This window comes from Pleurodeles waltl, chromosome 12 (assembly GCF_031143425.1).
Source record: "Pleurodeles waltl isolate 20211129_DDA chromosome 12, aPleWal1.hap1.20221129, whole genome shotgun sequence".
Classification (NCBI taxonomy): Eukaryota; Metazoa; Chordata; class Amphibia; order Caudata; family Salamandridae; genus Pleurodeles; species Pleurodeles waltl.
In genome coordinates this window covers 607,097,587-607,113,037 of record NC_090451.1, presented here as the reverse complement: position 1 = coordinate 607,113,037, position 15,451 = coordinate 607,097,587, and the positions used below count along the sequence as shown (strand labels likewise).

At 41.8% G+C, this 15,451-nt stretch overlaps 1 protein-coding gene across 2 annotated transcripts in view; it reads right to left on the bottom strand.

Moving 5' to 3' along the window:
- Window positions 1-15,451, bottom strand: part of PEAR1 (platelet endothelial aggregation receptor 1) — a 273,016-nt gene that overhangs the window by 42,068 nt on the left and 215,497 nt on the right. For both annotated transcript variants that reach the window (XM_069217862.1, XM_069217863.1), the window contains exons 10-13: window positions 10,316-10,490; window positions 8,677-8,797; window positions 5,865-6,028; window positions 1,623-1,725 (exon numbers count right to left, since the gene is read on the bottom strand). In XM_069217862.1, coding sequence (XP_069073963.1) covers window positions 1,623-1,725; window positions 5,865-6,028; window positions 8,677-8,797; window positions 10,316-10,490 — 563 coding nt within the window. The remainder of the gene's footprint in view (window positions 1-1,622; window positions 1,726-5,864; window positions 6,029-8,676; window positions 8,798-10,315; window positions 10,491-15,451) is intronic.

Here is a 15,451-nt window from a genome sequence, read left to right as displayed (position 1 = left end):
TAGACGGAATTCTGCCAGCCTTCTGGTGGGATTCCGGCTATGGTCATAATATGGTGGACGGTAGGTAGCCACGGCGACAGTCTTTTGGCGGCCGTCATCGTGGCGGTAGGCGGCATTTACCGCCTAGGTCATAGTGAGGGCCTATGTTGTAGGTTTAGGACTTATTTTTAATCATCAGACTTTGTTACAGAACAAAAGGGAGAAAAGCAGCAAAGGAGGAAAGAGGGAGGTATAGAAACATGGAAAAACAGTGGCAATAGGAGACAGCAGGGATATAGAGGGACCTACCAGAGTGCCACATAGTGGCAGAGGTAGTGTACTGGTGGGTGAAAGAGTCATGAGGTGAAATAAACACTGGACACCAATGGTATTTGACACCAGTAGTCTTCTTAGAAAAATATGGCCCCTGCACCTATTCTTTTAAAACTTAGGCACTGATGGCCAAGTGTATCAGCAGTTAAGGTAGCTCAGTGGGTTAAGATATCGGCTGAAGAAATATGAATTCAGCAAGTGTTAACTTATAATATTAGTAAAATAGCTAAGGTGGTCAATGAGTCTGCTGCAGTGCATTGTGTATAATCTGCAGGTTACAGGTTTGCTCAGTAGGTTGTTGCACGGATTCATGTACAACCTGCAAGCCACAAGTTCCAAGGCTGGTGAAATAAGTCAGGCTAGTTATGCACATGATGCAAAGACCTGCATCGAGAGGGCACAAGTTTGAAACAGACAATACATTGCTTGCTGGCGGACTGGGTGTTGCAAAGGACATCTGTGCTGAGTTCATATTTCACCATGCACTGGCTGAACGTAGCCTGTAGAAATGGTGGCACATTTACTATTTTAAAAATATAATGAGCATTTCGAAAAAGTGATAAGCGATTGTCAGCAGTTGAAAAATTACTGTTGTGGCATCTGGCTGTCTCCTCTAAACACGCATTAACATAAACATCCTTATCGGCACTCTCTAGCTCTGATGATTTTAGGTCGAGTGGGCAACCGCTTTGACCTGTTGTAAGTCTTGTGGGCTTTTAACCACGCTCACCACACGGCCATCACTTTCACTCATTCCTGGGCTTGCCCTTCAAAAATCCTTTGTTATTATTGGTAAATGCTTTACGTTTGGCCCTCCTTGTGGTGGTTTTGTTACCGCCTTGGACATTGACCATGTTACATGGATAAATGCACGTTTGCTGATACGTTTGACTGCGAGCAAACTTCTATTTTCTTGTGTGTCTCTCCTACGCGCTCATGCTCATGGTGGCCATGGAGCTTTTAATCAGCTCGCTTATGTCAACTGTTTCACTTTTCATTTTCAATTTATGTGGCAAAAATAGTCCAGTTAGGAATTTACAATGCCAAAAGCTCCAACTCGAGCAAACGCAAGACCCACTGCATTGCATTACATTGCAGGCTTCAGACATAAAAGGTAAGGCCAGCAGGGACCGGTTTCAAGATCATTATATTTTAATGCTGATGCTGAGCACCGGCAGCACACGGCCTACTTAAAGCCTTGCCCTGGAGGCCCCCTCATGCGATTTTAAGGGCCAGTCAGTGGCAGAGCAAAAACAAAAAAGATCCCTCCGCTTTTCTTCTCAAGGACAGGTTGCTCCACATCTTCTTACCTGTCCACCCTTCCAGGCAGTAGCACTGACCAGTGACTGGATCACAGCCGTCTGCATGTTGGCAGTCACACTGACCACTGCACCCAGGTCCATATGTGCCATTCTGCAAGAAAGGCAAAAAATTAAGACAAATCCACATTTTCATTAATGAATGCTAAATGTGCTCCGGTTTGAATTGGATATTGACGTGAAATGTTGAAAGGCAGATTTATTTTATTTTAATTAATTTGAGTGGGTTTTTCTATGTGCACACCGTGAAAGAGTTCTACTATATAAAAATGATTTAAAGAAGTTGCAGCATTAGGTAGTCAAATTACCATAATAGAGGCAGATAAAAAGCATCTTCCCTCTTTTGGAACTAGGTTAGCTAATGTTCAATATTTATGAATCAATGAATTAACCAAAGCCCTTGCACAGTGCAGCTCTGAAAACTTATTTGCCCTGAGGTTCTTCCTGAAACAAGCAGTCTGAAAATGCAGGGTACTGGATTCCATTGAAGAGGTATGTGGGCTGAGAAACAGCAAGCTCGTTGGGTGCCACCTAGAGAGCTTTTGGCATCTGTTGTCAACAGACCTACGGGCACATTTACTATTATCTCATGCAATACGGCACAGTAAAGGAACTTCCTGCACTGTGTTATATGAAAGGGAGAGAGCAGGAATGCTCTGTGTTTAAAAAGATATATAACATTTCTACTCTCCGCATTGGTGCTCTCTGTGCTTCCTAATGCCAATGCAAGAACCCTTAAACCATGGTGCACGTGTTCCTGTGTCACAGGCAGGATTGTTTTTTGTGCAGGAAGGAACACCTTCCTGCACAAAAAGAATCCTTAGCAGCATACTCCTCTTTCTGTGCATGCTGCAGAAAGCAGCACATATGGAAAGAGGAATTAATAAGCAGAAATAAATATATTTCTCAATGTTATACCTCTGTTGTGCAGGCACATTAGTTAGGCTCAAACCCCGGGTTACAAATATTTGGAAATCTGGGGTTGTGTCAAAATACACGAGTGGATGCTGCACCGATGTAAAGCCTACCCAAAGGAACACAAGGCAGTGCCATGCGCCGAGTTACTGTATTTACTAAACCATGCAAAGCCACACGAAGTGGCTTTGGAGGTGTAGTAAATGCAAAAAACGATTTATGTGTTGGACTGCGCCACTGAAGTGACACAACCCTCACGCAAAATCATGGTAAATCTGGCCCCTAATGTGTGCAACGTCAATACTGACAGTGACATTTGGGTCAGCCAGCTATCTTTGGTTAGCTTCCTTGTCAATCTCGCTTGCTTGCTTCCTATTCAGTAACCTTTCTTTCTTTATTTGTCCTTCCTATAAAGCACAGCTTCTTTGCCATCCTTTTTAATCAGAAGACTTCTATACTTCACATTTAACATGCAGGAAGCAACTTTTTGTACTCCATTCAGAGTGCATGTGTTTTCTTGCCCTCTCCTACTCTCCCCTGTAAGCTGTGCCCTCTTCATATTGCTGCCCTCTCCCTCTGTGTGTTGCTCTTCCACCTCCCAGGTCCTCTGTTTGCTTTTGAGGAAGAGCTCGGCGGCTGTCATTTACTACTGGGTTATTCCTTGTATTTATTTTTAAATGAATCGGTCACAGGGTGGGTGTCCACAATTTTGGAACAATAAATTAAGAAAATAAATGCAAGACTGTTGTGTAGCGATGTATGCGTTCATATGTTTTGTGACCCATGCTCGGGCATATGTAATTACGCTGGTACCAAAAGTGAAAGTGGGTGCGGATGCTTGTACATGCTTAGTGACACGTACATCATCAAGTTGGGGCTGCCGTAGCATCGTGACACATATGTATGCATGTCTCTTGTCACAAGGGCATAGGTACTCGATTTCACTTGAGCTTTCTGTTTTGCCCATGCTGTTCAGCTTTGGCAGTGGCCATGTTTCCTTTTGCTGATGCAATGGCAAAAAATATTGACAAAGCCAAAAGATCAGACCTATCGTCTTTGCCAATGCTTATTTATCGAGTTTTTTGTTGGGTGAGAGTCTTTGAACGTCATGGGGTTAAATAGGGCGATGTTCTTACTCTGTGGCGCTTTAATTACTTTGGGATTCATCTGTGGAGTTTTACATAGACATTTGATGATACTATTTTTCTTTTTAATTTGGTTGTGTAATTATATCGGCTGAATTAAGTCTTATTTCGATGCTAATTTCATTTATCCAGTAGATGGCAGAGTTGCTATGTTGACAGCGTTTATCTCCTTCCGCTGTTTATTATTTAAAATATGTCGGCAGCGCTATATTATGGCATCCTAGAGACCCTATCAAATAATGTAGCTATTAACTTCTCCCATTTTCCTTAACTTTATTTGTTTTCGGTATTCCTTAATCTTATTTATTGCTCATTCTCGTAATTCTTTCACTCCCGTTTGTATAGTTTATTTACGATTACATTCGATTATATCCTATTATTTTACCACGAACCCAGTACGTGCAATCACATAATGCTGTGTTCTGTTGTTGAGATATACATTTTTTACTTTTCATTTCCTTATTCGTGTGCGAGACAGAGTTTCTTGAAGGATTTTTTTGGTGCAAGAGTATTCACTTTGTGGTCGGTAAGACTGTGTTTGGGCTTCATATTGGCTCTGGATATCTGCACTGTCCCAGGCCACTTTGAGATGGGAGATTTGATTGGCCGGCTTGGTTAGACGAGGCTGTAATACAGGCCCCTGTAGCCCCTGAGGGAAGGAGTCCGCCTACCCTAAAGAGGAGCCTATAACTTCTGATCACCCCCCCACCCCCGGAGGCCTAAGGCCAATGATTTTCTGTGAGATATGGGGCAGGGGGCTCAGGGACTGGCGGTAGAACAAGTTGTCTGCTTCAGATGTAGTTCTTCTCGCCAATAAAGGACTCTCATGGAATGATAGTGATGACGCACCAGATGGACATGTCTACCATAGGTCTAATCTGGGCCTCAAAAGTCTCCTTGGACTCAGGAGAGTCTTCTGGGATTATTGACCTTCAGTGACCTGGAAATAAAGGAAGATTTTTGATGCAGGAGAGGTTGGAGGACAGAATTGAGTAGTTTTCTCTGAATACCAAAAAAACACCAGCCATCCATACTTGAGAGGCACACAGACAAATGCATAGGACCAGGATTTTTTTTTTTTTTTTGGTGATTTATAGTACTCATGTGTCGCCTCAATATACGTGGTAGAGTTAATCTTGGTTACATATGATCTTAAGGAGGGGCAAAGGCTGATGCTGAAGACAACAAACTACTGTGGAGATATTTGGTTGATTCCACACACTGGTCCTGATAGGAGCTGGAGAACAAGGACTATGAATCAATGTGTTCATATGTAGAGAATGAGACCCACTGGAGGATGAGGGTCTGGGAGTCCTGATACTTCTGAGAGATGACAGTGCAAGGATGTGTGGTCAGTGCAGTTAAAGGCTTTGCGAAATGTAGGTTTACTAGAAGACTTGTCTTACCTTCTCTGGTGTGGTAGTGCATTAGACAGTTGGTCTGCACAATGAAGCAATGATTGATTGTTGATTTGTTTTCCCTTTCTTTGTGTAAGAATTATTTTCGAAGTGTTTTATGTTTCATATGTGATTGAGCATGGCAATAGGATAAAATTTTGTGGGGTTAAACCCTCCAGACATCCTAAATGCTTTGCATCATAGGGCCTGTTCATAACCCCATTCTAAGAGAGTGCGCAGGCGAGGAAGTTGTCTGTGCTCCACAGAGCATCCACAAACAGGAAATTAATGAGTTAAGCCATGAGTTGCAAGCAGCACAGCCCCGAAGCATAGAACTGTGGTTGTCACGCCATGTTTTAGAGCACTGAAGCTCATGCACTAATTTACATATACAAGAAAATGATTCTGCTTTTGTTACAAACAGTTGCATGCCCATCCTGCTCTTGTGCACCGAGTGGATCATAATTGAATCCATGGTGCGTAAACTTTTTCCCACATCATATTTCGAGAGGCTGAATTTGCCAACCATGTAGTTTATGTTTGACAGCCTTTGCCTTGGGTGACCGGTTTTAGTGCAGCATACGAACAATACAATAAGGTATACACCAGTGTTGAAAGGTATATTCAGGAATACCTGTTGCTAGTAGCTTTCACAAGGAGTACATTCACGCCTATTTGTCGCACTGTTGTCTTATGGATGCAGTATGCATTCTAGAAATATTCAACAATACCCAATAAAACACTAAAGAATATTGCATGCTTCAGAGGAAACTTACATGGCATGGCTTGTCGCATCTGTCGCCACGCCACCCAGCTGTGCAGGCACAAAGGCCGCTAATGGGGCTGCACGCAGCTCCATTTGCGCATTGGCAGGTTCTATTACATCCAGAGCCCCAGGTTCCCTTGGGACAGGGGACAGAACAATCTCCTTTTTGCCAACCTAAACAGGAAAGAAGACAAGAACTACAAATCAGTGGCTGCGAGAACATTGAGGCTACTTAATACCTTTGAGAGCATTCGAAACTATTGAATTTGCCAATGAGTAAATTTAAGTATCTTAAATTGTAGACTGTATATCAGTGTTCGCTATATCTTTTTGCAGGAGCAGCTTCCTGCGTGGTCATGTAGAAATGGGTTAGTTGTAAACCAGCTAGACAGATTACAAGAAGGATTATTCACAAGTTTGTTGGGCTGGTGTGGATCATGAAACAGAAACATTGCTTGCTTTAGAAATGATACTCAGGTATGTGCAAAAAAGGGTTTCGGGAGCATGTCTATTCTCAGATACTGGGACGCATTATCTTCCCTATTCAGATTTGCCTCCACTCTCTCTTGCATTTTTGATGGACGAGGCCCAGTTGAAGAACTTTCGGGGCATACTTTATCTAGATCATCAGGGAGAATGCCCTTCTTCTGCATGTTGTTATCAATATTTTTTCTATTTTTAACACCACAACATTACTGCGCTCATTTTGATACCATCTAGATGTGAAATTCATGAAAGAAACCCTTAAGCTCCATCTCTTAACTTGCGAATCCAATACCAACATTTTATTTTCAATCCTTAGAGTGGTTACATATGGTTAAATGTTCAAGTAACCACTAAATATAATACACAGGCTCCCAGGAACAGCCTGATCTCTGAATGTCAGATACACAGAGGACTACTGAACACCTGATCTTTAAGGTGCTGCACTCAATGAATTAAGTGCAGGAATTGGTCTGCCTAAGGAACTATTATTTGGATGAGTCTTTTTAATACACTACGAAGAGTAGCGCAGGGTCAACCGAGGAATAGCAGAGCAGCACTACAGCAAGGAAGTTCGTGCCAGCCAGAGGCCCGGTAACTGCATGTCTAACATCACGACAAATAATAAGGGATAATTTACAATAATTGATTTACATTTACATTCATCTGAGCACTTTCCCTTCCCCCTATGTCCTTCCCCGATAAATGTACCTTCTTCCATAGCACTTGTTCGTGAAACCCATGATCCAGTTGATTCTGCTGTGGTACTCAGTTAAAGGACAGAAGGAAAGAACACTTACGTGTATGGATCTGATGCAGTGTGTTATATTTCAAAATGGCCTGAAGGGTTTCCTATCACATGGTAATGAGCTACGAGGCTGAGGGGTAAGTGTCTTGCACTTTTCACCAGAACCTTGAGCTAGCATTATTGTGCTATAGGACTCATTCCTAGGTGATGAAGATAACTTCTTCAAAACCAGGAAAGCCCTGAAGTCTAAAGTCTCCTGACATACTTGTGGTCTGGCCTCCTACTGATTTACGGAAATTTATTATTTGACCTTTATCTTAGTTCAACACCCTCCTACCTACTTTTCTTAAATAACCCCATCCTTCAAAAGATCTTTCTTCACCATTGCTAAAAAAATATAATAAATAAATAGGTTAATATTACAACGCGTTTTTTCATATTACATATTTTGTTGGGGTTAGCTGCCATGAAAATATTTTTTTTTCAAGACAGAAACAAATATTCCGAATCCAAAAAATTCAGTTGTTTTTTTCTGAAATCTATCGAGAGAGTGGAAATAAATGTTCAATAATGTCATTCCGTAAGTGGGGTTTTACTGTAGCCACTTTGACTATTTTCATGGTGTATTCGGTCTGCTTGGCTAATACCTTTTCCTGCTGTTCTTTATTTTTTATTTGTACAATAGTCAGCTGAGTACAGTGAACCTTAACGTTTTGTTTACCTATTATTAAAGTCCACAAAACTACCACACATCTAACATCCATGCACACATGCCGAAGTAGCTGGTACCATAGAAAACAAATACAGCGAATGAACTATAAGAATTAACTATAGGCCCCCACTGAGGGCAGCAACGTCATGCTGAAGGACAAAGACCAGTGATTACGCTATTAGAATGAGCACTAATGTGATGTCTATTTAAATCAGTGCTTAAAGATTAATTATATGCTACGACTTCTAAATATTGTTGTTTAGTTTATTGTTCATAGTGAAAGTGCACGCACTAAACTCACAGATGAAACTGAGTGCTTTGTTTTATTACTTATTGAGATTACCATTCTATAGGTACGAATCTCTAATTGACTTTTGACTTGGAATCAGGCCGAGAAACTGACGTGCTTTTTTATGAAATCTGTAATTTATAAAAGCAGTGTAACGTCTGTGAATTATGAAAAAGTAATTCATGGATATGATGTAATTCCGATTAAATGTGCGTTTTGACACCACCTATGTGCAATAGCAATAGCCAACAGATAACATGAGTCGATAAATGAACAAATGTCCATGAATGAAAGGCGAATGGTGGATGAATAGATGGATGAAACGATATTTAAGTGATTGCTACTGACTATTAGTGACTCGCTAAACTCTATCTTTTGTAGATATTTCATAACCTGAAATTCAATCCAAGCTCTGCAGCTCTCTCTTCAGTCGCTTCTAAGGAACTGATGTTGTGTAAATTAGGAGCATTTTGTAGGTTATATCTTTAGGGTGTCCTTGGATACTTCCGCATATTGCCAGACCTGTGCCAGTAAAATTACTCTCGCTTTCTTTTATCCCAAAACACTTCCTAGAGCAGGTCATACTGTACCTTCTTTGCAGATGCAGGTCCCATCAAAAGGGGAGCAGGCCAGGAAGTTTTTGCAGGGGCACTGCATGGAGCAGTTGATCCCATAGGTGCCAGATGGGCAGTAACTGGAGCAGTGATCCCCCTGCAAGGAAAGTATGTAGTGTTTATAGCCAAAGACCTTCAGTGAATCAGATTTAACATGTATAGCAACTGAATCTGTTATGTAGTTATATCGCTTCAAATTATTAATATTGCTATATCTATCGTCAGTGGCGCTCATGTTATGAATCCTACAAGCCATTACCTATTTGGCCACTTCCTCGGTGTTGATGGCGTACGGTGAGGAGTCTGACCACCACACTCCGGCAGGCACTGCTGACATGAAACTGTAAAAAATGCGTTTCCTATTTGGGTTGATGGAGGGCTTCTCCCATCACTCTAATATCAAAAGATATTATGATGCTGTCAGTGTGGGTGGAGCTTATTTGTATGAGGCATGACCCCCGGTAAACAAGGTGTGCCAGGGTGGACTAAAATCTGATGGTGCGTTGCATGGATAGATTTTTTCACCACCTGCACAGCGCACCCAGCATAATGCATGCATTAGTTACCGACCAATGAGAGCATTCAGTTCATAACGTAACACAGGGAAAGATGCTACAAGACCAAGGACCAAAATATTAAAGTAAGTGCGTATAGGTAAGTGTAGCTCTACTATTCTTTACCCCACATCTGTCTACTTTGAAAATAACTATATTGACAAGGTACATATAGCGACAATTAAGTAAAGTAGGACGAGGATACTGTGGTGATAAGGGAAACAGCAAGTTGTCCCTCAAAATCTTCCACAAATGTGCCACTGCGCAAGTGTATGGAATCAGTATCTTTCCTCCTAAAAGACCTAGGGGAAATTCACTTTGGGTCCATGAAGTAAATGTACTTAATTTTTAGAAGAGTCCAGAAGCTAATATGCTCCCTGGGATAACTGGGATCATTAACGAGATTGGTCCTGAAGAAAGCCAACAACCCTCTTGGGTGCAAGCAGGCTGAAACATGTCGAATGTTGGATGTAAGGGACATGTAATTCCTTCCCATCATGCCACACACTAGCTGTTTTTATTCACCGTACCCTATCCAAGTTAAAATAAATTAGGAACTTACTTGGGTTACAGAAGTCATTTCAGATCACCTTCACTTTCACCACACCCTTTTTCACATGAACCTACTTAATCTCCAACATTCATTGGAGACATTTCCTCCTGGTTGGTGGACATAAGAGACCCAATGATGATTCTGTTGGCTACGAGTACATCAGAGGAAGAATGTACCACTGGTAGAAAATAGCTGGTGAGGGTCTCTAAACAGAATGGCACCCTGGTGAACAGTATAGAAGTGGTTACATTCTCATTGATATTTTAAAACATTACGATTGAAGCTGAGTGAAAGCCCAGCACTGCTTCTGTCTCCTTCTCTCTTGATTTTTTGTGAGTTAAGTGATGTAAACCTGTATAACTTACTTTCACAATATTTGGTCCCCGTTATTTTGTTCATGGAGTTGAAATTAAGGTGGAATATTGCAATATGTCTCTATTCCATGACTTGCAAGCACAGTGTTTGAACATGAAATACACCCATTCTCCACCCTGCTGATTTTACTTACCATGTACCCTGCGGCGCAGTGGCAGAGCCCAGTCTCGCTGTCACAGGAGCCACCATTCAGACAGAGGCAGGGCTCCTGGCAGCCAGCACCAAAGTAGCCCTGGGGGCAGGTCTCATTGCAGTGAAGTCCGGCCCAGCCTGCCTTGCACGTGCACTCGCCAGTCATTGGGTGGCAGCTGTGGAGATGGGGAAAATAGCAAGAGGGAGAGACACAAGAGTGAGGTAGACAGAAAAGTCGTTATACAACATTACTGAATTCTATGTTACTGTAGGCTGTTTGTTACATTAATTCTGTTATACCTGTATGACACTTGTATGTCATTGAGCTACAGTCAGTGCATAACTTGAGCCAGTGGTTTCCGAGTTGGTAACACCAGCACTTATGGTAATCTGCCACATGGTGGCGTGGTGTGTATAATTTAGAGATAGTAAACAATGTTTTTTTTTTTCTTCATTCAATATTCATAAAAAATACTTCTTCCTGACACCCAAGCCATTGCTATAGCTTTTGGGGCCTGGAATAGTCTGAGTTGTCACACTTACGGGATTGTGATGGTTGGTAGTTGGGTAGGTACTGTTGTTGCCAGCACTGGCAGCGACAATGAGTGGTGCAAGCAGCAGTGGCCCCCTGACAAGGGCCCTGGCACCTATTTATTTACAAGTTGAGCACTGAATACAGTTATCCAAAAACTACTATCCCATTGTTCAGGAGGGTTAGAATATGTGGTTACTTTTCCAAATAAATGGTAAGCATCAAACCGGACTACTCAGGGATACTGGGGGTGGTGATATTAGGCCAATTAATCTATCTCCGTCATGGGGCCGGTAAATTTATCTTTCGAGCCAAGCTGCTTTTTTTTAATACATCAGAAATGGAAAACATTTATGTTATATACATTTACAAGTCTTGGCCTTTGATGCTTCTGAGGCCCATAAAATATTTACTACTGATAAATAGTAACATATCTTATGTAATACTTCATAGTGCCGATGTTGCTTTTAGAAAATGCTAACAGTATTATTTTTGGGATCCTCAGAATCCAGGTGGAACTACAAGGCTCTGATTAGTCACTTACTGGAAGGAGTCATAGATGGGGTTTTATTGTCTGTATATATGATATACACACCTTTTTGTTGAAGACATCTAAACGTTGCCACCAGGGAGGGAGATGTAAATCCCATTTCACAGTGAAAAGGCTGAAAGCCAAGAAAGACGAATGCAACTGCTGATACTTGCAAAGTCAAAATGGGAATACCACTGAACTATGTAAAAATAACAATTAATTGCTGTTAGAAATGGGGTTTCTTTTTGGCTATGGTATGCACCTAAACAAGGCAGAACCCACACATGCTAGTCAGGGCAAGGGAGTTAAACGTCCAAGATAACCCATGCTTACCCCCTTGGCAGCTTGGCACAAGCAGTCAGGCCTATCCCAGAGGCAATGTGTAAAGTGTTTGCACAAGACACGTGATGCACTATCCCCACCACAAAGGAAACACAACACCAAGTTATATAAAAATAAACTGTATTGTACACACCATAATTATTAGACCGAACACAACATGGCAGTAATATCCTGCTACCCAAGCAGTTGTCAGAACATTACACTATAGTTACTCTGCAGAACCAGCAGCAGTCACACATAACACAGGTTACTTATTATTCTGCAACTTAAGCAGTAGTCAGGAATCACATTACTAAATGAATGCACTTGTCATAGAAATACCATAAATGCCCATATCAGGAACATTATAAAACATGGCAAGTCAAGAAAACATATCAGCATGTCATGCCCATAACAGGAACATCAGCTCATATATGTAGCACATCATAAAAGAACCAGGTTAGCATAGTATTCCCAGCATGCCCAGAGAAGGAACATTAGAAATATACATGGTCGACCTTCAGGAGTGTATCCACTTCAAAAAGACCACAAAGTACCTGTCCTTCTATGGTGGAGACACCACCAGTGCCGCAATGTACTAAAGGGGGCCCCCGGCGCTCTGTGCGCTCTCTCTGAGGGGCTACTCCGATGATTGGGGGAGGATGGGGAGGTACGCACCCCCTCCGTTTCTATACCGGGGCCCCTCTTGGGGCCCACGCTTACAACGGGCTCTTATGCTTCCTGCACCCACCCCCCAGGGATAAAGTGCTCAGAGTCCTAGAGCCAACAGTGAGAGGTCAGAAAAAATAGGAGGAAGGAGGCAAAAAGCCAGGGGATGAACCTGCCACAAGGCCAGGTCCAACAACTGCAATGAAATATGTGGTCTCAGGTGACTATTATTGTTTTCGTTATTATTGTTGTTATTATGATTATTATTATTAGTAGTAGTGGTAGTATCCCAACCCTCAAGGGTGGGTGGTATTGCCTTTATTATTATTTTATCATTATCTGGCACTCTTGGCCCGGCTGTTGCAATCTGGCGGACTCATGTATGCACATGACACCCAGACCCTTTTTGTGGTGGGCCAGAGAAGATAGCTGCTGATCTATAGAACTGCTTGGCCAAAGTCAATCAGTGATTTGGCAAAATCATTTAAGGCTGAAAGTCAGAAAAATGGAAATCCTTGTTCCCTTTCGCCATTCTACTTTTTCAACTGAGGCTATTGAAGAGAATCATTCATACGTTTTCAGTTCAGCAAAGGGTTCATATTGTAATTGCATGTATTTCTTCTAGATTGGACTATTGTAACTTCCTGTTTTTAGTATCTCCAACCAAATCAATTAAAAAGTTACAAATGGTTTGAAGTGCAGCAGCCAAACTCATACTAAACATCTGTAAATCAATTTCCATCTTGGGTGGATGAACTAATCTCCACTGGCTGCCAGTTCAGCAAAGAATCAATTTCAAAGCATGGTGCCTAGTTCAAAGAGACCTGTACATTAAAAAACATGGTGCCTCTAACACGTTGTCCTCTCTATACTGGCTGAAACGCAATCTGAGATCGAAACAGGCGCTATTAGTAATTGCACATAGTTTTCACAAATCAGCAAGATCTTTCTCAGTAGCTGCTGTGAAACTGTGAAACGCTCTTCCATTCCAAATTTAAACTGAAAGACCATTATTGAAATGTGGGAAGCTGGTCAAGTAATGGCTTTTCGTTGACTAGGATTCGGCTTATTTGTGCATTTCCAGCTGTTAAATGGGATCTGTGTTTTTTTCGAGCATTGAGGTGCTTTCGGGTGTTTGTGCTTCATAGAAACCATATTTAAACAAATATATTTTTGGTATTATTACTGTTTTTAATAATAGTAATAATAATAATGATTCGTTATTTAGTTCTTCAAACCAAGTTAAAATATACCTTAGTCTCAAACGGAAGGATCATACACACCTCTCCTCATGCATGCAAACTATGAAATTTAAAGTCTGTGTACCACCCGTCAGTCTTTCTATTAAAATGGATCCAGCTACCGTGTAAATTTGGCAACAAGATACTAACCTCATATTGTGTTAGGAACAGAATATACAGATTGGGAGCAATTGAGGAAAGACACTGAAAGCACAGTGTGTACAGCTCTAGAGTAACTTGGCTAAATCTCTCATAGACCAACTAAGCTGAAGAAAAAGCCAAAAAGTAGACTTTTTGGACATGCTGTCAACCAGGAACTCGAAACACAAGGGCCAAATACTCTCTTGACTGAAGGGCTGAATCTAGCAAACGTCTGTGCAAAGTGATGAGCCAGACAGCTTAGCCACACTAGCCACAAAAAGAGTCTGCATCATCCAATGGCTCCAACATCCAACAATATATCTGCAAACTCGACCCCTTGATGTCTTACCAAGAACACACTATAATAGTGTCTGATAGATATTGCCAAAGAGCCTTCAATTTTCACCCTTGTCAATTTGTCTGCCCTGTCTTAGATCTGGCTCCAAATAGCTTTACCTGTAGTTACAAACAGATTTAGTGGTCTACTAAACTAAATGACACCACAACAGTATGCAGACTGCCCTTTTTAGCCATTGGTTTGTTTAGATGAGCCTCCTTTAGGCACCGGCCTGATAGGGTGTCTGCCACATTTTGCTATTAGTCAATGGCATTTCAATGATGATTTCATGTTTACTATGCAGATTTTTTCATTGCTTAGGAGCATCTAAAGTACTATGGGGATGGGCACTATGTTTGTACCAAGATTGAAGGCAGAATTTGGGCCTGATTTAGAGATTGATGGATGGGTAACTCTGCCACAAACGTGATAGATATCCCTTCCGCAGTATTACAAATTTCATAGACTATAATGGAATTCTTGATATCCATCAAGTTTGTAATGGAGTAATCCCGTCTGCCAAAATCTAAATCAGGCTGTTTGTCTTTGTACGCTTTTGTGGTCCAGATGCCGGTACATTGTAAAGATAATTCCCTTACCTATGCTAGCTGCCATGTTGTGATGTTAACTCATGCCCATCTTACATGAATGGTTTCCTCTCACAGTGAAATGCCAAATAACGCCAACCATCGCCTTGCGTTCTTCCCAGAAATCTCCATTACATTGCAAGGGAAATCCTCTCATTTGAGATGCTTGCAGTGTGTCCTCCAGGGAGCAGCAGGAAGGAACGGCAAGCAGCCTGAGTCAGCTTCTGCCACCCACCACTTCTGTAGGAAGGAGGTTCAGATGGTACAGAGGAGAAGGATGGTGCCATGTGTCAGGGTCAGAGTTGTCTAAGGTCATATTTTGTTTTTGGCTGTTCAAATGAGCCTCCAGGACCTGCAAGCACCTGGATACCCTGTTGGGTAATTAGCTGTGCTTTGCAAATCCTGATTGATTAATTGATGATGTGTAAGTGGATGCTGCTCCAGATCCTGGGTGCATAGATGGAAACAGCCTGCTGTCTTGTTTTTTTATTTTTTAGCACTTTTTATTCTGCAGTCTGATGGTGCCCTGGTTCTGCTGAGACCACCAGAGATTGTGAGCTTGTCTGTAAGATAAGCGAGTACAGGTTTGGTTACCTTTGTAAATGATATCTTTGGTTTTGAAGATTGCACAGGCTGGCAAGAGGAGCCAATGGAATACCATCACGATGGGAGTGAAGTGACCATATTTCTTGAGGCTCTGGATGAAACATTTTGCAGTGGGTAGGATGCCCCTAAAGAGTACTAGTGTGGACTCTGGGTGGCCACAGAGTAGGGCAT